General features: G+C 33.9%; 1 protein-coding gene across 1 annotated transcript; it reads right to left on the reverse strand.

Annotated features, from left to right (window-relative positions):
• Positions 1-6,702: 6,702 nt before the first annotated feature.
• Slitrk6 (SLIT and NTRK like family member 6) lies at positions 6,703-13,347 on the reverse strand. Its single transcript, XM_036199200.1, has 2 exons — positions 12,743-13,347; positions 6,703-10,543 (listed from the first exon to the last, which is right to left on the reverse strand). The coding sequence occupies exon 2, from the start codon at positions 10,517-10,519 to the stop codon at positions 7,997-7,999; it is 2,523 nt and encodes an 840-aa protein (XP_036055093.1). The 5' UTR covers positions 10,520-10,543; positions 12,743-13,347; the 3' UTR covers positions 6,703-7,996.
• Positions 13,348-22,656: the final 9,309 nt, after the last annotated feature.

Raw genomic sequence — 22,656 nt, forward strand, 5'->3', positions numbered from 1 at the left:
ATATTCTATCATATATGTAGCATACCTTTTGTCATCATAATATTAGTAACACTCACATAATCCTGGATGAAATTAATTATAAATAAGGAAATAATTTAAATTTTTTATTTCATGAAAAAATATATTTAACAAATAGTGCTGGAAAATTTTAATATCTATATACACAAAATGGAATAAGGATACAGAGAGAACATGCTAAAAAACTGAACCAAAATGAATCACAGACACAGATATAACTAGAGTTTTTCTGGTCCTGCCTAGCCCACAGTAGGACAAATCTTTCTCACCTGCCAGTCCTGCAGATATTCAGACCCAACCAAGTAAACACACAGAAACTTATATTGTTTACAAACTGTATGGCCATGGCAGGCTTCTTGTAATCTACTTCTTCTATCTTAAATCAACTCATTTCTATTAATCTATACTTTGCCATGTGGCTTGTGGCTTAACGGTACATACCTTACATCTTCCTTGTCAGGCAGCGGCTGGCAGTTTCTCTCTGCCTCAGCCTTCCACTTGCCAGAATTCTCTTCTCTGCTTGCCCTGCCTATACTTCCTGCCTGGCTAATGGCCAATCAGTGTTTTATTTATTAACCAATCAGAGGAACACATTTGACATGCAGTACATCCCACAGCACACAGATGTAAATTCTAAATACCTTGAATATATCATAGGAAGAATTCTAAATATCAACAACAATAATAATGATTAAGTGCTATAAATTTCTAAATTAAGATATATCTGCCTTCTGCCAAAGTCGAGAAAATGAGACATGGCCTATATAGAATTAAACAGATACTTGCAAACTGCATGTATATTAAAATATCTTGTTTTAATTGTACAAATAACACCTAAAATCAATAATAATAAAAATGAACACTGAATTTGGAAGACATGCAAAATAACTAAACATTTCTTTGACAGATGGTTTGTATAAGCTTGCATTTGTGCATGTTTACCTGTTTATGTCTCAAATGGATATAAGAAAAGACTTTCCATATTGTATGTTGTGACAGGTAAGCAAATTAAATGAACTTCCTCTATAGGCCCATTAGAATAACCAAAATCACACTGATATCACCAAATCTGGTGAGTGTTTTAAATAATAGATTCCACTCCATGCAAGTGGAAATCTAAAATAGACCAGAAACATTTGGAATCTGTTGCTTAGAGAGCAAAGTGTAGGCTTAATGTTTAATGGAATAATTATGTTCCTTTTAATGTATGAAATGAGTCAAAGTTTATATTTACAAAGGAATCTGCACACAGATGTTTATATAGGCTTTATTCATAATTAAAACCACCAAGACTTTTTTAGTAATGGAATGAATAATGAACCATGGCTCACCCAGCTAATAGGATATTGTTTAATGTGTAAAGAAGCTATGAATCTATGAGAAACACAGAAGGGATATTTTTGAATTCTGGTAAGTTAAAGAAACCAATCCTATAATCCCTCATAATGTATGGTTCCAACCCTATGCTGCTATAGAAAAGGCAAAAGTTTTCGGATAGTGAAAGGTCAAAGTTCACTAGTAAATTATCAATGGAAAACCCATTGTATTTTTAAGCAAGAGAAACTTAAGGGCATAAAATCCTATTTATTAAAACATTGATCAAAATCCAGATAATGTACACAACAGATTACTTATGTAAACCATGAATTTCAGTTGAAAACAATTGTTATACACTAAATAGTTGCAATGAATGTCTCATTTCTTGTGTATGGCTGTGGTAAAGGTTGTATTTGTATGAGAGAAAGTAATACTATTTGATCAATTTTGGTATGAAGCCCCAAACTACTTTCGTAATACCATCAACTTAAACTGGAAAAAAAAAAAAAAAACAATTATTCTATAAAGCACTATTCTAGCCTTTAAATGGTATACTTACTGAGATAACAACATGTGTGTGTGTGGGGGGGCAATTTATGAGTACGTGCTAAGGGTGGGGGTGAAGCATGTGCAGGCCTGAAATCCACATACAAACACTCAATACCTCTCCAACTTTACTTTCTGGTGTGGTCTTTTGCTAAGTCTGAAGATCATTGATCTGGTAGGCTGGCTGGCCATGGCTTTTGTGGATTGACTGTGTCCATACAATGCCACTCCCAGCTAACTTCTTGTCATGTTGGTTTTGGAGAACTAAACTCAGATTGTTGTGCTTACATAGCAGGCAGTTGACCCACTGAGTCAAGTGCTTGACCATGCTCTTCATTTTAACTTATACAAAATACCATGGACATAGGACATAAAGAGCTGTAAAGTGAAAAATGCAACTATAGTCCTACACTAAAAAAGTTAATTTGTATGCTGTTTATGACTTCACATTTTAACTCAAAGTAATATCAAAACAATTGTGTACATTATGATTTATTTGATATTATTTGACTGTTAGAAATTTTCATTCTTAAAAATAGTTTTTGAAAAATAAATACATATCAATGGACAACAAACAATTTCAGAACTTACAGAAAACACTACCCAATTGTTTCCTATCTGCTGTAGAGACAAATTCTCATTTATATTATTAATATTTTAAAAACATTGTCTAAAATGTGATAATATATAATTTTGAATAATATAGAACTATGAAAGTTATGGTTAATATTGATTAGACATATTTTTAATAAAATATTGTCTCTATGTATGCTAAACACAATAGCAAAACACATATATTGCATTTATGTGATTTCAAGTGTCTCTTAAATACTCTCACAAACACACATAAAGACCACAGATGGCCTCGTAAGGACTACTGCTCTAAGAATCAAAGAAGGAAAAACTGGTCAATGACAGCAGTAAAACATGGCTCTTACTACACACTTCTTTCTCTTACTAGATATATTATCTAAAGCAAAGGTTTTCAATCTGTGGTTTACAAGACCTTTGGGGTAACATATCAGATATCCTGCCTATCAGATATTTATATTGTAATCCATAACAGTGGCAAAACGACAGTTATAAAGTAGCAATGAAAATAATTTTATGGTTAGGGATCTCCACAATGTGAATTAAAGGGTTGCAGCATTAGGATGGTTGAGAACCACTTGTCTAATACAACTTATTTACTCCTTTACAGTTAAAATGTAGCTGTCATTGAAGAGCTCCTTTTGTGTATGGACTGTGCTGGGACTTGTGGTCTTTTATTTGCTGTACCATAACACATAGTTTTGTTTTTAGAGTGTGAAGAGTAGGGCCAAACGTATCTGATAAGTGGATTTTCATGAATGGAACCATATAACATTTCTACTACACTGATTTCCCAAGAATTAGCAATGTGTTGCACTTTAACATGAACTTGCTGCTTTATGCCGCTATATAAACTTATGATTATTATAAAATAACAGGGAATACTGTGTGTTTGGATTCCTCAGAATACCAAGAAAAATATTGAAAAATCATTGGCATATGTAAGCATGAATGGTGACTCCCTTGAAGATAATAAAGTCCATTGCAATCAAATAATTTCAATAACATGGTTGTTTTATGTATGCTTTCTTAATGAAGTGAGATTTAAGTTCTCAGATATTTTTATATACAATAATTATTTAAAAATTTATCATTCCTTAGATAACAAAATTTCTCTTGGTTAAAAAAAAAAAAAACAAAGGAAATGGAGAGGAAAATATAAGATCAGGACTTCTTGCTCTCTATGTTTTAAAATTTGAATCAGAAGTACTTTATTTTAAACATGCCCAGTTTTAAATAGTTGAAGTCAAAAGTACAGCAGTGTGTGCCTGTAATTTGTTGTTTGAATTGTTTCCTTTCTTCATTCACTGATGTGCTGAGAGACATTTAGTAACAGCAGAGTGTTTGTCTATTTGGTTATGCTTTCAGAGCAGCTAGAAGAGGGGTTCACATCTGGCTGTCTCCCCAGTTATAACATATAAGAATGGCGCTGTATACAATAAACACAAACACACCTTCAGTAAGGAATTGCATCCATAAGGCTGAAGAATGTTATTTCCATAAATGATTAGTCATTAAACAATATGATTTCATGTTTTAATTATTATAACTCCAGGTAAACATTACTTATATACTATTTTCAAGTCATATCTTCAGATATAAACCCAAGAGAATATTTCAGTGTTTGAAAAATTAGAAAAAAAATGGAATTTGGAATTCTGTATTTTGAATCATATCTCTACTCCTACATCATCATGTTACTTCTTTATTTGTCTCCTAGGTACAAGGCTATCTGGCTGAAGTAGGACCAGTAAAATTCAGATCTTTCCATTTACATTAAAATCTTGTCATTTTTTAACAAGAAATCTAAAGGAAAGAGAAATAGAAGGGATTCTTCACATACTTTGTAAAGCCATTTTTAGATACCTAAATAGTATTTGTATAGACATAAATAATTTCTGTTCATGGAGAGAAGGTTGTCTCCTGATCCTTCCATAGACAATCAAATGTGTGAGGAACTCTATTGAAAATTGTGTGGATATTTTTATATAAAAAAATAATAATGATTAAAACCCAACAAGTTATAAGTCTCCCCTCTTTTACAGTGTTTTTGATTATTCATCTGATAGTTGTCATAGAAAATTGCAATTTAATTGTAAGTATATTGGGAATATAAATACCATCTATATATAGTTCCAAACACAGATTGTATAGAAATTTTATAATATCTCATTAAGTATGTATTTATTCAATTAATAGATGCCACATATGCATATATATTTTACCAGATAAAGATTTTATATATACGTATATATATACATACATATATACTTTAATTAATAGATATTCATATATAGATTGATAGCAAAGTCTTATATTTATATGCAAAAGTATAAGCCATTTTCTAAAGTGTCACAATAATGAAAAAGTGTTTACATATGTCACACTTTCTGTACTGCTTCAAATCTTGAGCCTTTGGAATTAGTTGGCCAATGCATCAAGCTAGCTTAAGGCAGATTAAATGATGCTTCAGTTTGCTTAATATGATATCAGTAAAAGAGGCTTTCTCTCTGCCATATTACATAAGATTAATTGCAAAAAGGCAACATCATTGATATAATTCTTTCTTCTAAATATTTTAAAATTTCAGTTCCATGATGGAGATCAACAGAATTATGCAGAAAACACTCTCTTAAAGTTACAAGGAATTGTATGTTACTTACTGACTGATGTGACTTTTCATATAAATCTTAATAAAACTGACATAACAAATTAAGATAGATTTAAAAATATTGATGCTAGAATGATATTATACTACTGTCAGTACATTAGATGAATTCAATTTCTGTACATGACTCAGATATATTGTTATAAACAATGACAGCAAGATAATTTCTGACTGAAACAAGAACTTAACCTTATATAATTAAGTGCTTTTAGTTGACCTACTTCCATGGTAAAGATAGAAGTACTGAAATAAGAGTTCGACCTCTGGGTCACTCTATTAGCTTCAGAGACCAAGTTAACACTCAAACATACATTGTAACAGTTTTCATTTTCTTTAATAGGAATAAGAATGTAGAATAAAAGTAAAGCAATTAAAGACCTGAAAGATTCTCACAGAATATAAAACCTCATTGGATATATTAATCAATATTAGTAGAAAAATAAAACAAATGAAATGTTAAATTACTTAAATTATTGTAGCCTTTGGAAGATATAATGATTCCCATGTCCTTTAAAGTTATATAGAATGTTTTAATGTCTTCAATCTTTGGGATATCTTGAGGCATATACTTATATGATTTCAAAAATCACTTGTTCCTCTTGATTATAGAAAAAATTAAGACTAATAACTTTAGCAATGATATACAGAAATATAAAAATGTCACTTCACTGAAAAGAGAAGTATTTTTTTGAATGCATTTTTTTTTCATGCATGTATATTTTTGCATGCATGGATCCATTCCTAACATCCCTAAGGCATGTAATTTTTTAAATCTTGATAATGTATCTATGAATATGATTGGGATAAAAATATTGGCAGAAACTCAACAGAGTAGGAGAAATATGATAATATATTTTACGCTCTAAAAGAAAAGCCTTGTTCCTTTATTCAGTATGTAATGTGTAAACCCACTCTTTGGAGTAATTATTGATGATTACATTGAGTAATTTTTTACATAAATATATAGCATTCTTTATGTACATAAATTTTACCTATAAATTGTTATGTTGAAACAAAAAAAAAGCATATTGGTCATTTCAATTTTGGAAAATGAATGAGGAGATGTTGATTTACAATGAGCTTTTAAAGTATTGATTTCATTTATATAAGCAATAATTTACAACTTATATCTAATGAATATGATTACACATAAGACTCAGATCTATTCTTCAAACTTTGGGAACAGAACTCACAGGTTTGACAGTATGAAGCAAGTATGAAACACATGGTAGAATACACAGACATTGTGTAAGTATATTGTTTAATGCATGGACAAGGTACTTCCTTATACAAAATGGTCTCTTCATTTCAGGATGGCAATGTATTAAAACATAGAACACAATTACAGTGATGGAGTGCTTTATCCCAATGGAAGCTAATATATGAAAATTATGAGTATAAATAAATAAGTAAACTCTTATTTGTTAGGTGTCATTTATATTGAATACCCAAAGACTCTCTCTCTCTCTCTCTCTCTCTCTCTCTCTCTCTCTCTCTCTCTCTCTCTCTCTCTGTCTGTGTGTGTGTGTGTGTGTGTGTGTGTGTGTGTGTGTGTGTGTGTTTTGAACAAAGCTCTTATGTGTACACATAAACAGAACCCTTCTTTTCTATGGGCAGAGAGTATGCTGAGGTCATAATCATGGCATAATTGAATAACAGCTCAGAGTAATTGATTGAAACACATTTGAAAATGGTTTTCATTTTAGTTTTATTGTAGTGAACAGTAATTTCAATTTTCTTAAAAGGCACCCAAGAATAATTATATTTGTGAACTAAAAATATATAAAACTGTACAGAATAAATAGTTCATAGAAATCTAGTCATACCTCCTTCTAAAATAAAGCTACACTGTCCCTCTCTTGAGGCAACTCAAAAACCTTACCTGTATAAGTGCCTTTTGCTACTAATCTATGACATCTATCAGTGTATATCAATAAAAAATAAAGTAATCTTTACTATTCATTTTATACATTTGAATTACTTGCCATGAAAGACATATTTCTATTTTTGTCATATAGTTGTACATTAACTCTATGAAATGAAGCAAAAATCCTAAGTGCTCTAATCATATATACAGTATAATCTCAGTAGCATTTGAAAAATATCCCAAGAACAGAATATTTAACACAAATGACATACCTTAGTCTCACAGCAGCTTTACATCAAGAATATACACACAAAAAAAAAATGTATACAGAAAACTAGCATACTTCCTTATTCATCCCACATGAACTATTTGTCATCTGTGTCTTAATGCAGAAAGCTTAGAAGTGGCATTTGTTTATTCATCCTTTGTTGAAAATTATGAATCATTATTGACCCACATACTTACAAATTTACATTTTTATTTACTATTGCCATTTGTAAATTTAAATTCCAGTTCCCTTTGCATTTACTGTGAGAAAATTTAGTGTGTTTGACAATGCAAATTTCTGTCATATGTATTGATTATGAATACATCTCTTACTATATATATATTTTTTTTTTAACTAACAAAATCCAATTTATTCAGCCATGGAAAAAGTATTCAAGAAAACTGGGGCTATTTAGATAGTCAACCCTTTAGGTGTTTAAGAGGAATTCTATGAAATACTTTCAAAGATTTGGAGAAATTCTACTATAATCCTTGCATCAGTTATATACAAGGACTTGATTTATTTGTAACAGGCTAAATTGCCTGAAGATAATGCCATGGCTTCCTCAATGATCCCTGAGTTTTGCTTTCTTCTTTTGTATCCCACAGGATTCCTGCTGTATTGAGTTCTGACTGATGACACACATGTAAGGCACTTCTTTCTAAGGTTTGGACTTAAGACAGAATCACAGCAATTCTGAGAAAGCCCACAAACAGCCCATCTATGTTTGCTGCTCCAAGACTTCTAAATAGTCAGGTTCAGCATGCAAGTTAGCTTTGAGCTCAAAATATTCATTTTTAGTCTGTTCCACCAACACCTTCCTCGGTCGTGAGTACATCAATGTTTCCATTAATTTCAGTTCCTCATGGGCTCCAGGATAGTTGACTTCCACATCTGGCTGGAGCTGAGCAATGTTTTTTCTTAGGTACTCAGTGATGCCCAGTTGCTGAAGTTCCCTTTCTTTTTCCAAAATGTTCCTATATAATGAACTTGCATCTTGAAAGGACAAAAAATCTGTTGATTGGTCTGTAGTTTTGTATTTCATATTTGAACCTGTAAGAGGGGAATTATTTTCCCGTTCTAACAGGCTCCTCTGAAGATGTTTTGCATCATTTCCTTCTTTATCATTCTTTTCTTCAACTTCTTCCAAATGCTTTGGTCCAAAGGATGGACTTCTATACACATGAACCACGGGGCTCACCATATGCTGCTCATAGAGAGAGGCTGAGGGTCTCTCAGTTGTATGGTGAGTTGTTTTATGACCATACATGCTGTAGTGTAAATGTACAGGGCTGCTATCTCTCATTTGCTCATCTACTTTTTTCTTTTTATATCTTCTCCTACGGTGGAGAACAAGAACCACAATCCCCGCAGCACAGAATACAATAGTTATGAACACAATCAGAAGTCCTAATATCAGAACCGATAGAGGGACAGCATCAGTGAGAGAGCTTAAAATAGTACCAGCTGTATCTGTTGCCATTGTGGGAGAAGACACCATAATGTAGCTAGTCTGGGTTGGCAAGGAAGGATTGTTCACTAAACCGGGGCAAAGAAGTTCACTGTTGAGAGCTTTTAATTCCTTTTTGTCAAGATGCCCCGGGGAAGTGCAGAGGATGTCATCTGTCATAGTGTTTGTGCCCAGCTTGTGTAACCATTGTTGCAATCCAACCAGATCACAGGAGCAGTCCCAAGGGTTGTCCTCAAGGTCAATCTGGATGAGTAAGTCAAGATCATCCAAGATATTACTTACAGGTAAGTGGGTGAATTGGTTTGTTTTAAGATTTACTCTAGTTAAAGGAACACCTAAAAAAATATGTGGTGGTAAAACTTGAAGGAGGTTGTTATTTAAATAAAGAACTTTCAGTTTAGGCATCGGGTTGAAGGTCCCTGGTAATATTTCCCTTACTACATTGTATTCAAGATACAAATACTCGAGGCTGTGAAGACCGAGGAACATGCCTTTATTTAGTTTGGTCAGATGATTGCCGTTGAGATAGAGCTTCTGTAGTCTTGTTAGATTCATAAATGATCCTTCTTCGAGAACTTCAATACGATTGTTTCCCAAGTGAAGCATTTCCAAAGTGAAGTATTCCATCAGATCAGACTTCACTATGGTGTGAATAATATTGCCTGCAAGAATCAGCTTTCTAGGATTTTGTGGAGGAGGCTGTAGATCTGACAAGCTTTCAATGTTGCGCTCCTGACAGTGGACTAGAAGTCCTGATGAGGAGAGGACTTTGCAGTTGCAAGGAATGGGGCAGTGTGGTCCTGGAAGCTGAGTGGATGCCTTTGTAAGGTAAGGCATCAAACCCGGTGCTTTGGTAGGTTGTTTTAAAATGGATGTATTCTTGCTTGATAGGCGGCTGTCACTTGTTGAAGATGTTATGGCCAGTAATGATCCTGATGGATCCTCATGTTCTTCATACTCGGGTGGAATAGGACAAATAGATTCCTTTTTCAGGCGACTCAATATACTCCCTTTGAAAAGTGGAGGACTGTTGCAAACAATATCACCAATTATAGACTGTGGAGGCATGTTTTCTAGCCAGTTTTTTAGCTGTAATATTTCACAGTTACAGGCCCATTTATTGTCCTCCAACTGGAGATCCAATATCCGTCCAATGTGTTCCAAAAAACCAACATACGGCAATGTTTGCAACTGATTTCCACGAAGATCTAGATGGGTTAAAGGAACAAATCGAAATATGTTTGGAGGAAGACTCTCAATAGCATTGTCATTTAAAATTAACACTTTCAGCCTATTGAGCTTGCTGAAGGCACTTGGTTCGATAACTGTAATAAAATTATTATCAGCCTGCAAGAATTCCAGGTTTTCCAGACCATGGAATGTATCCTCTTTAAGAATTTCCAAAGAATTGTGATTGATATGAAGTTGCTTAAGAAGCCCAAGGCCGTTAAATGCACCAGTCTCAATATCTGCAATGTTATTAAATCCAAGATGTATCGAGAGAGCATTGGCAAGCCCAGAAAAGGCATTGGTGTGAAGCACTGTCAAGCCATTATTTAATAAACTTAACTGGAAAGGTCTTGAAGGTGGCACACTTATTTGGGATAATTTATTGATGCCCTTTTCTTCACAATTTATTAGCATTATGCCATCTTTTTCTTCACAGTTGCAAAGAGTGTCGCAAGAACCTCTGACTGAGGGCATTGGTGATTGGGACTGTAAAGACAGACAGGCAAGCAGAGCTGGATAAAGGAGATGAATCCACCGCTTCATGTTGTCCTATGATTGGATATGACTCTGTAAAGACATGCAATAACAAAGGATTTTAATGGGCAAAGGCAGGGAGGTGTGTCTGACAGGTTTTATTAGCAAAGAAAATTACTGTGAAACTATGAATAGCTGGCTGCATCTGCATATTCTTTTAACATTTGATTTAATATTTAATTTAGACAGATATATTTAGTTAACTTTAATTTGTATATTGCTTAAGATTTAGGATAATTAAAGTTTATAATACTGTATCAGCACATGTGATCACAAGTGCTAAAATTCTGCTTTTCATAAATAAGAGATATGTACAGATATATTAGATAAAATCATGTAGCTCACTGGAGATAAAGAAATGCTGCAAAGTATGTATATAAGTGTCTATATATTAATATGTGCATGCATATTTATAGGGAGCCTGAACTTAATTATTTATGTATAAACATATCTCTTTTTTATCTTGTCCTGTTTTTTTGCAGAATATATGGATACTCTTGATGGTTTATTTTGAAAGATACAGGAAGATGTGTCTTTTATTACATAATAAAACAGCATAGCAAAAGTGACTCAGTTTTGATTCTTCTTTCTGAGGCAGTCTGCACAAGCTTCTGAGTCTCAAATGCCTTAGCTTAGGAATACCCACATTTCAAAATAGTCATGCAATTTGTTTTGGGTATCTAGATATGAGCTACTTCCTGCTACTTTTGAATATCAGCAAGAACCAAGTAAAACTTAACTCAACAAAAAGAAAACAATCTTTAATATTCATTTCAATATACTGTAAAAACAAAAAGAATGCCTCATGTAAAGTTCTGGCCAATGACTTGCAAAGGACACACTAAGCAGACTGTAGGACACTGAATGCCATCACATAATTAAACCTTTAATAAGGCACACATTTTCAAACAATAACCTCTGAAATAAACTGGGCTCCTCTGAAAATGTTTCAGGATATGTCCAAGTTGTCTCAAAATGATAATTTATGAATAAGACATGCTTCTCAATCCCACAAAATTACAAGTGTAGATGTCAACCAGTAACCCTCAGAAAGACTCACGTTGAAATGACTGCAGTGGTAAACACATAGAACTCTAAATATACTATAAACTTTTTTCTTTTTTAAATATTTGACCACAAGTAGATAAATGAAATAGAAAGACAAGCACCATGTCTCACAGTTATTGAGCACTACAAACCAATAAATGCTTTCAGTTTTGCAGATAAAATATAAATACTATCTTTGATACAAATAAAATTTACAACCAGATAAAATATCCCAGATTTTGTCAGTAAGGCTGACAGTAATTTTTGGTCCCTGAAAATATATTGTTTCCTTAGAAACTGACAGTTCAAAGTTTCTGGAAAGCAAAAGGCAACTGAAGGAACAAAGCAAAGGAAAGCCTTTGCGTGTCAAGGCAAAGTTGGGAGATTTTACATTTCCACAGGGAGACAGACTGATTTTAAACAATTCCGAGTGCTCTGCTCAGAACTAAGAAGCTTGTGTTGGAGCCTACAGCTTGTGCCTTGGCTCACAAAAAGTCTAAGTAATTCATAAATTACTAACAAGGAGTTTGATTTATTTCATCAACGGCAGCATCCTGAGAACACAGTAAATATTTTCCAGATGGTAACAGCTTATTTTTATCTAATAAGCAACTTATTAAAAATGTGCATGGAAAATTTTATAATCTTTTCAGACACATAAACAGTTTTCAAGAATCAAATTCTATTTCACATTGCTAAGATAATCTTAAAATAGTCACAACTCCATTTCCATATTATCAAAGAATGCATATTTCCATAACAGAACCTTATAAAAGTATCATACAAAGTTCAAAGCATCGTCTAATATTGGGCCCATACTTGAAATTCAAACGGTAGCATTTAATCTTTCTGCAGGAAGCACATACTTTTAGTTTCTAATCACAAACTACATATTTTAAAAGAAATAATCATATATTATGATATCTGCTCGTTCCTCCCCAGCTGTTGAACTAAATGCCAGTTGCTCAGGAGAACAGGCATCTGCTACAGTGTTAGCTTGGCCAGTGAACAAAAATGAAACTGAGTATCCTTTAAGGAAAAGATGAGAGAGACAGAGAGAGAGAGAGAGAGAGAGAGAGAGAGAGAGAGAGAGAGAGAGAGAGAGAGAGAGAGAGAGAGATTGATTCACTCGTTCTTGATAGTGCAAACATCAATATAATAAAAGGCTGGCAACATTCCTCTTACCTGTAAAGCAGACACTTCCTGGCACTATCAGAAATGCAAGCTGGAAGACGTGTCCAAAGTCAATCAGTTTCTCTATTTAAAAAGAAAACACCAACCACAGTGCACTTACTCCTCAAATACCACTTTCGCCAAGTCCCATAGCTCCAAAAAGTTAAAACATCTGGTCAAAGACAAAACAGTGAGCACTTATTTCATTGAAAGTATTGTAGGCAGAGCACACACTGGAGCATCCTGAAGCCGTAGTCCTTTTTCTCCCAATTAATATTCACGGCATACTTCACTGCTATGCTGACTTTTGTTTTGCGTATAGTTAACCATTGACAAGCTGCTGATCACAGTAAATAAACAAGATGTTTTGCAGAGCCGAGGGGGTGCTCACTCTTGCTTTCTTTGGGTGTAGATCCAGACTGCAGCAATGCTCTCTTTCCTCTCTTTCTAGTCTTTCTAGTTAGCTCAGTTTGTTATTAGTCAGATTGCCAAGGACTGGGAGGTAGGCGTAAATAAAGAGACTTCTTGGCTTTTGACTCAGCCTGTAAGCCCGTCCCTACAGAAGTGCTTTAATCTGCCAGTGTCATATAACAGGAGACAGCTCCACCTTGGGACTGTTCAACTCCTCCTATTTCTGCAAACGCTCTGGTCTTTCCACTGCTTTGTGTAGAATAGAGGGTAAATGAATTTTGATGTAAACAATCACATGTGGCTTTAAAAGATGAATAATGTGTTTTGTTATGAAAGGAAGCTGAATAATACAGTGTTAGAATATTTTCTTGCACAGCAGTGTGCTGTACACACACACACACACACACACACACACACACACACACACACACGTGCACTAAAATGACAAACAGGCTGCCTGCAGAATAGTTACTTCCTGTCATTTTAAGACTGTTGTTGTGAGTTGAAATTGGCTGCTAATTAAATTTTTTAAATGTTAACACAAACTGATTCCCTAAAGGACATGGTTTTTTGTTTTTTTTTTTTCATTCATTCTTTAAAAAACCAATCAAAAGCCTTATGTGTGGCTCTAGGTTTCAGGCCTCATTATTTGCTCCCCTAGAGCTGATGCTTTATGATGAAGCTAAAAATTAATGCTGTTGCTGCAGCCCCTTCCTTTTTTCTGATCTTTTTTAGAATCCAAGTGCAACTATTTGAAAAGGTATTTAAATAAAAAAGAGTATTAACACTGGTTTTTAAGCTTCATGTCAAACCCCAAAATATGAAATTATATATCGCAAATCAGAGTGAATCAAGTTACATATGTAGTAATTGTAATGTTCTGATTTAATTGTATTAGTTGAGAAAGAAAATGGTTTTCTAAGTAGTTCACATTTAAGAATTATTTGCTTCTTCAAGTCTTAAAAGTTTTAAATTTTTTCTGGGTAATCACAGACTTTAGATTTTTTTTAATTCTCCAAATGCTTGTTTATAAGAAATTTCAAAACATTATAAATGCCTGATCATTTTGTTTTTAAAATGAATATATTAGAAACCTATACTTATTTCTCCAAAAATATTCTGTTTACTTTTACTCTTACCTAAAGGTTCTAACAGCCATATATACAACCTTAGGTCTCATTTAAACAAATCTCATTAAAAATGTTTGAGCATACTTAAAAAATCAAAAAAGAAGAAGAAAAATTTGAATTATTATTGAAATCATTGACAGAAGGTCCACAGTTAGATCTTCAATGGATTTATAACTATCCCTTTATATTATATTCCCTGCCCATTCTGCATCTAACATGCCAGTGGAATTGTGTGCATTGACGTGGAACAGAGCCCAATGCTCAGGAATAAAAGCAGGAGCAGGAGGATGAAGAGGAGCTAGTGGACTAAAACTAGAGAATCACTGTTTCAGTTTGCCACGGTGCATTAACTTAAGGTTACAGACAGGTAAGTACAAATTAGTATTGCCACCAATCAGGGCAACAGCAGGGTAACGCAAAGGAGCTCCAGTCAGGGCCCAGCATGCACAGTGTAGCAGATACCAGAGGCCTCTAACCAGACCAATGATTCTAATGAATGAATACTGGCGAGTAAAGATACATGGACAGAGTTCACTGTGTGACTCACTATGTCACACTACAGCTTCTGCGATGGGATCTCCTCCTTTTTTCTTTCTTTTTTCTTTTTTCTCTTAAATTGTATCTGGGCAGGGATGGGGGGCTCTGCAAGGACAGAGGGCAGATGGGATTGAGATGCATGATGTGAAAGACAAAAAATATAAAGAAAGTTTAAAAAAAAAGAGAGAGAGAGAGAGACCTGAGAAACTCCACGCATCTTTTGAGGACATAATATCCTAAATTTATTTCTTTAGATTTGGAAGAAGTACTACTAGAGAAAGGAAAGTCAGCGATGAGAATTTCGTCAGGAAAAAAGGAATTGTGTACTCTACACTTTGACACTTTTACCCAGGAATAGCCAAATTTAAATATAGACCTGTTTTCTAATAGCAGAAATTTAGGTACTCCATTTTGATTTATTTGGCTATCTCTTACCATTTAGTGCATATATTACTATTTAATTAACAAGAGGAAAGAAATGAAGAGAATTAAGGCGTTTTAGGATTGAGAGTGTGGCTCAATGGCAGAATGCTTTCCCATCATTACTGAAGCCTTGAGTTTATTTCCAGTCCTGAAACAAAATTAGTAAAACAAAGGCCAGAGTGGTGTAGCTCAGGTCATAATTTCCAGCATTAATGAAGCCCTTTTGGATCTCTGTATTGCATAAGAGCCAGGAGAGCCTTGATCATGGAATTGTCTCCATAAGAGAGACCAGGGGGCATGTTTGTGGAGGACTGTTTTAATTGTTCATTGGTATAGGAAGAGTCAGACCATAGCAGGCTCTTCCACAAGGCATTCCTAAACTGTGTAAGTGAAGAAAGCTGCATGAGAAGTGGCAGCAGCGGGAGCATTGATCTATCTCTTCCTCTCTGCTCTTGACTGCAGATGGACTGTAAGGGTCCTGCCTTTATTTCCCTGAAGTGATTGTAAAATGACATATTAAGTCAAATAAAACCTCTCCTGCTAAGCCACTTTTGTAAAAGTGTTTTATCACACCATCAGAAAGGACATTAGAATACTTTATCCTTACATGTAAGATGTTAGAAGTGGGGTACTGTATTGGCCAGTTGATGTCAACTTGACATGAACTAGTGTCATTTGGGAAGTGGGAAACTCAGCTGACAAATCTCTCCCCAGACTGGCCAGTTGGAAAGACTGTGGTTCAGTTTTTAATTTGGTAATTGATACGGAAGAGCCCAGTCCACTGTGGGTGGTGCCACCCTTAATGGACTGAGCAAGCCTTGAGCAAAGCCAGTGAATACAGCCTCTCTGCGTAAGTTCTAGCCACTAGAATTCTGCCTTGAGTTTCTGCCCTGACTGGTATTGATGAAGAACTGTAAGCCGAAATAAACCCTTTCCATCTCAAGTTGCTTTAGTCATGGTGTTTTACCACATAGTTAGAGAGCTAGCAAAGACAGGCAGTACAATGGTAAGTTTGAGGATATTGTTAGCTACACAGTGAGTTCAAGACCAGCTTGGTGTAGAGGAGCCCATATCTCAAAAAATAAATAAAATAAAATAAAATAGATGCATTCATTTATCACTGGACTAATTCTATCTCTGAGAACTTATGCACTGATTTTTTAATAACATATAAATGTGAAAGTAAAGACCACTGTAAGACTGAGCTGAACTTTGGAATCTGAAGTACTGCAGAGACATTTGGGCCATTTTTGACACAATATGGGGTACAATTAAATACTGTTGATACAAAGAAAAACCTTGCTGACACTTTGGGAATGAGAAGCCCACAGTAGCTTGTAAATATTCAGTAGAGGTTTTATGGTTTGAAGCAAAAGTTTAAACATAGACCTTTATATAAACGCAGTTTGAAATTACTGATAATGTTGTATTGACGGAACTATTCAATCCAAATATTCAAAATAGCTACCATCTTGCTTTGTACACTCCATAGCTTACATAAATTTATAATAATGCTACTAAAATGAAATATCAATAAATAGAAACTGAAGATTATGTGGATGCTAAAGAAATGCCTTTTGCATTGCTTTAAAATATTTTTTTGACAATTTTATCCACCCCTATGTGAGGAGGTATAGGCAATTGATGGCTGTTGAGTCTAGAGAATCAGTAAAGTAGCCATTCTTCAAAAGTCATTACTTTATTATTAGTAGTGTTTGCATATGTGTGGACATTGGTAAATGTGCTTCAGTCTATAGATGATGGTAAGAGGACAAGGTTCTGGAATTAGTCCATCCCTTACTCTTTTTCATGAGTTCCTTGGATGGTATGTAATTCCATAGGATTGCATGAAAGTACCATTACTTGCTAAACTATCTTACAGGTCCCCTAATGCAACCATGTTAGGAACATTAATAAATACTTAACATCACTTGTTAAATCTTACATTTTTCTTTGAATTTCTCTATATAGCTTGGCATGTACTTATTTCAATAAAATAGTAAAGAACCTGAAATAAATAAAATACATTTTCTAATAACCATTATCTCCTTGAAATTTGAATTTGCTAGGTTTATTTTTTCTGTTGTCTATAGCAACTAACTATCATTTCCTCTGTTTATAGCTGAGTCATAGTGTGATATAAGATATTAAAAATAATTATAATTAATAAAATGTGGTTGAGTATTTTTTCCAAAAAGACAGCTGCTCTTACATCTATTGATTTCCTTTTCCTAAAACCTTAAAAAACCTTAATAGTTAATATAATAAGTAATAGATGAACAAATTGTTTTGCTGTTCACTGAGAGCTCATATTTGGATTTTTCCCCACACAGTGGGATGACACATTCAGTGTTGTAGCTGATGTGCACAGTTCCTCAAGAAGGTGCTGCTTACTCTGGTCACTTCCTTCGGCATATTTAGTGTGGGTCATACTTTCAGATACCAAGTGAGACATATATAAGACAATAATGTTAAGTGAAGAAAACACCAATCTAAGAAAGATTAGTTCATATGAAAATGGAATTTCTATCTTTTGGATAGAAATAAATTATTTGTTACAAAAAGATTGCTGTGCTAAAGGTAAAGTAAGTAGTAAAGCACAGGTTTATCAGGAAATGGCAGTGCCTGCTCCAATAAACAAATCAGTATATCCTATAGGTGGACATATTTGGCTTTGATAATGGAAGAGGTCTTTATTTCCTCAATGATTACTGTCACCATTGGAAAATTAGTTATTAAAGAGAGAAGAAGTCAATGGTGACAATTTTATTTAAGAATGTTGGGACTTTTAGGGAAGAGTAATTTTGCCTGAAATCTCAGAAGACAGTAAGATATATTTTAATATTTAATTCTGTTATTTACTTTTGTCAATTTAATATACGAATACTATATTTACACCATTTTTACCCCTTCATCTCCACCCTCTAGTTCTTCCTATGTCCCCTGCTCCCACTCAAGTTCATTAACTTTTCTTAACTATTAGTGGTATGTATTTGTAATTACATGTGTATACGTATAAAACATCAGTTCACATGTGAATGGGGAAATCCCATGAGGGCCTACCACAGATGAAGCACTTCAGATTGTCTATGGAGCCCGGAAAATTTTATCTTTTCCAGTGAGAAGCCCCTTTAGGTTACTTAATACCAAATGGTCAGTCAGCTACAGATACATATGAGTATACAAAAATTTCTTTGAAGTGTTTCAGCCCTCAAAGAATAAACTTTTGATTTATAAATTATTTCATAAGAAGTAAAAAGTATACTTTCAAAATTGACCTACATTCATCCTACAGATATGCTTTTCATATTTTACTTGGGAACATAAATGAAAAATGTAGACTCTAAAGACCTTTATGCAATTTTAATATAACATTATATATGTTTTATATGATGTATATGTAGTTACACAATCTTTGACTTTACCATCTGCACCTTACCAAATGTTTTCCCTACCAAAAAAAAAAAAAAAATTGAACTTTACTTAGGATATAGTTCAAAAATATTAAATACTATTGAGTAGTATTATGAATGTGGATTATCAGAAAAATAAGAATTTCCATTGACTTTCATGTATTTGTAGACAAAAATGTGACATGTAATGTATACAATAAACTAATAATGATATAATTTGAATAGAAGTTAAGATTGTGATGATCAAATTATTGTATTAAATTTAATTTTTAATGAAGAAAAATCTTTTGATTTTATGGAGAGGGAAACTTATTTTGTAATAATCTTTAGGATTAAATATCACATACATTTTGTATTATATCATATCATATCTTTCCTGGTCACCAACATAAATAAAATTCTATCTACATAGAAGGCTCATTGAAACTAACAATGAGATTATATGTTTGTTCATCTCTAAACAGTGTAAAATTTGAAATCATAGTATTGCAATGATATAGTAAATACAGGCTTGGAAACACTATTTTTTGGTGGCTAGTAATTATCAGAAAAATATCTTACACATGATTCATACTTTCTTTGTAGCTCCAACTTATAATAATATAAGGCACACTAACAGTTCGAACTACCATAGACTTAAACATACATTTACAGCAACGTTTCTCTACCTAGAGAAAGAAATCTATTCAAAGCATCACTTACCTGCTCTTCCTTTCTTTGTGAACAGACATGTTTCCATAACAAATAACGTTTGAAATTATTAGAAAGTACTTTTAATACCCCTTGATATATATAGGGTGGAGACTGTGAAAGTAAAAATTTGTAATCTAAAGGCAATATTGAATATTTGTGTATCGTTACTAAAAATTAAGCTTATTCTACAGCCGCCTTGATTTGAAACATTTTTATTCTTTTACTGCCCTCTGGTGGTTCTTGAAAGATGTTGCAGGAAGCATATAATTGTGTGAGTTTTTCTGTTTAAATGAATGGGGTCTTGCAGGGAACTTTATTGCTAACAGAACATTTTCCTTCTAGAAGTTCATTAAAACATGCAGTGTTTTTGTTGTTGTTGTTGTTTTGTTTTTGTTTTTTTTCTTTTGTTTTTTTTCTGGACCGAACCCAGGGCCTTGCACTTGCTAGGGAAGCGCTTTACCACTGAGCTAAATCCTCAACCCCCATACAGTAAAAGTATTACAAGATGGAAATTGCAGACGGCAATTTGCTATTCCATAACCCATGATCTTTTAAGTACTGATTATAAACATTCCCCAAAAGAAATTAATTGCATGCTCCAATAATTACTTTGAATCTATAGATGAATATAAATTTTTTCTTGTATAGTTAATTGGTAATAGTGAATATTTTATTTTCATGCTATCAGAATTATATGCAATATTGAGCACATCATATATGTAGAATTATTGTTCAGGCCATACATAATAACACAACTTTAGAATAAACCATGAAACAACTATTAAAAGTGACAAAATGCATCATAAGGAGATGTAATCACCTTTTCAATTCCAAGGCTCTTTGCGGAGTCTACATTTTCCTTTTTTTTCTGATTTCAGAATTTATCCACTTGTAGAAAACACTGCTATTCACAAGTATTTTTAAAAATGGGAAAAATGCACATGAAGATTGTATTTTAGTCCTGTATTTTAAAAAAGCAAATTGTTGTTCTAATATTTATTATAAAAAATGTTTCTCTAAAATTGGTTTGAGTGTTTCCACTGTTAATAACTGAGAATAAATTATCACAGACATTTACAAGCTGAGAATTAATCACACCGATGTGCATATATATGTAGATATGATTGATAATTAATATACTCTATGCAGAAACTAAAGTCTATCTAACTCATCAGGATAGAATATGTGTTTAAGTGGCAATTTCCTTGTCTCTGATCATTGTTCTCTGCATCTCTACCTCACTTATTCTTCTAACCTTAAGTCAATGGCTATGAAGCTGCTGGAACATCTGCCACTCATGTCAATTCAGGTTCTGAAGATGCTGCTCTTCTTCTGGGTGCTACCGAAGGGGCAGTCTCATGTCTCACTATGCATTTGATTTCTCTTTTGTTTACAATCAAGTAAGGGTAGTGACCAACTTTTCCATAATTACTTATTTAAAACAAGATGGCTTGCTGTGGATATCACTCTGTATGCTGTGAATGTGTTGCTCTGATTGGTAAAGTAGGCAGGCAGGAAGTATCGGTGGGACAAATTGTGGGGAGAATTCTGGGAACAGGAAGGCTGAGTCAGGAGATGCTGCCAGGCACAGTAGCCATGAGAAGCAAGATGTAAAAGTACTGGTAAGCCACAAGCCACATGCAAACTTATAGATGAATAGAAATGGGTTAATTTAAGATATAAGAACTAGATAGCAAGAAGCCTCCCATGGCCATACAGTTTAGAAGTAATATAAGTTTCTCTGTGTTTAGTTGGGTCTGAGTGGCTATAGGAGTCAGGTGGACACAGGAAAACTCCAGCTACCATGGCTGATTATAAAATTAATATAATATATATTGGTAGTTGGAATCACATTTCACTTTGATATTTTCCCCACAAAATTTGTGTGAAAATTTAGAAAAACATGAATAAATTACTTTTTTACAGAAGCTGTTTATTGGGACCCCAAGGCATTAAATACAATGGTATTCCCTCCGTATCTAAACACAAGAACATCCCCATGTTTCCAAGTGCCTTCTAAAACATGAAGCACTAATCAGAAAAATCTAGTATCTGCATAGACTGGCCAAAAATGCTAAGTAAAGACTATTCTGGAATAAGTTATGTGGGTTAGAAACTGTTTTGTCCATGCCATATTACAAGCTGTTTGAATTCATTGGGTAGTCCTGGCATCTGAGGTCTGTCCTATGTGGTAACTTTAGAAAGTGAACTAAATAGCCTTTGGCCATGGTAAATTCCTTGTGCAAGTGTGCCAGACTCCTAAATTAAAATTGGCCATAAGTATTCACCTGTTTCACTATTTTAGTATTAGTTAGAATATATGTATGTGTGTGTATTTAAATATAAATAGAAAAAACAGAAAATGCTTTTAGTTTTTTAATTAAAATATGTCTTTATCTTGTGGCAGATTGCCTTTCCAGCATTAAAAAAAACCTAGGGTTCAAATCCAAAGCACCTCAAAAAATTAATCTTTCTAACCATCCAATTAGAAATAAATATCATTCTATAGGATTTCTGTTCTGTTGTCAGCTTTAGTATACTTTACTGGTAACCAGCCCTTAGCACTTCCTGTTTTTCTGCAGGCTGAATGAGAATGGTCTCCACAGGCTCTTTGAAAACTAGGTGGGACAAAGTTTAAATAGATAAGATAAAGGGGAGTTGTTCCATTTGTGTTGACAGGTCAACTGGTTTGTAAGTTATGCAGGTCTTATTTAGGCAGCCATATTGCTGAGATTTTCTGGGTTCAGTTTCCCTGTCATGTCTGGAAGACACTGCCTTGCAACAGGTGTAGCTGGAGAGCTTCTCTCTGGGTCCCGCCAAGCCCTCACAGTTCCCCAGCCCACTTATAGAATAAACACACAGACACTTATATTACTTAAACTGTTTGGCCTAATGGCTCAGGCTTCTAGTTATCTAGTTCTTATATCTTAAATTAATCCATTTCTATTAATCTATAAGTTGCCACATGGCTTGTGGCTTACTGGTATCTTAACATCTTCTCATGGCGGCAGTTGGCAGAGTCTCTCTGCCACAGCCTTCCACTTTTCAGACCTCTGCTCTCTCTTTGTTCACCTATACTTCCTGTCTGGCTACTGGCCAATCAGCATTTTATTTATCAATCAATCATCCGCAGAAAGCAGGAGTCATAGTCCTTTAGCTCTTGTGGTCTTTTCTACCCCTCTTTCACAATATTTTCTTAGCTTTAAGTGTAGGAGTTCTATTAATGATGTACTCACTAGGAACAGGAAACCCACAGTGACTTAATTGGTTCATTTTGACCGGTTAGAGTTGCATTTCTTAGTTTTGATCTGCTGTAAAA

Source organism: Onychomys torridus, chromosome 9, assembly GCF_903995425.1.
Source record: "Onychomys torridus chromosome 9, mOncTor1.1, whole genome shotgun sequence".
Classification (NCBI taxonomy): Eukaryota; Metazoa; Chordata; class Mammalia; order Rodentia; family Cricetidae; genus Onychomys; species Onychomys torridus.

What these genes read in the sequence shown, in the direction of transcription:
- Slitrk6 (XM_036199200.1), bottom strand. Translation starts at nt 10,519, where the DNA reads ATGAAGCGGTGGATTCATCTCCTTTATCCAGCTCTGCTTGCCTGTCTG.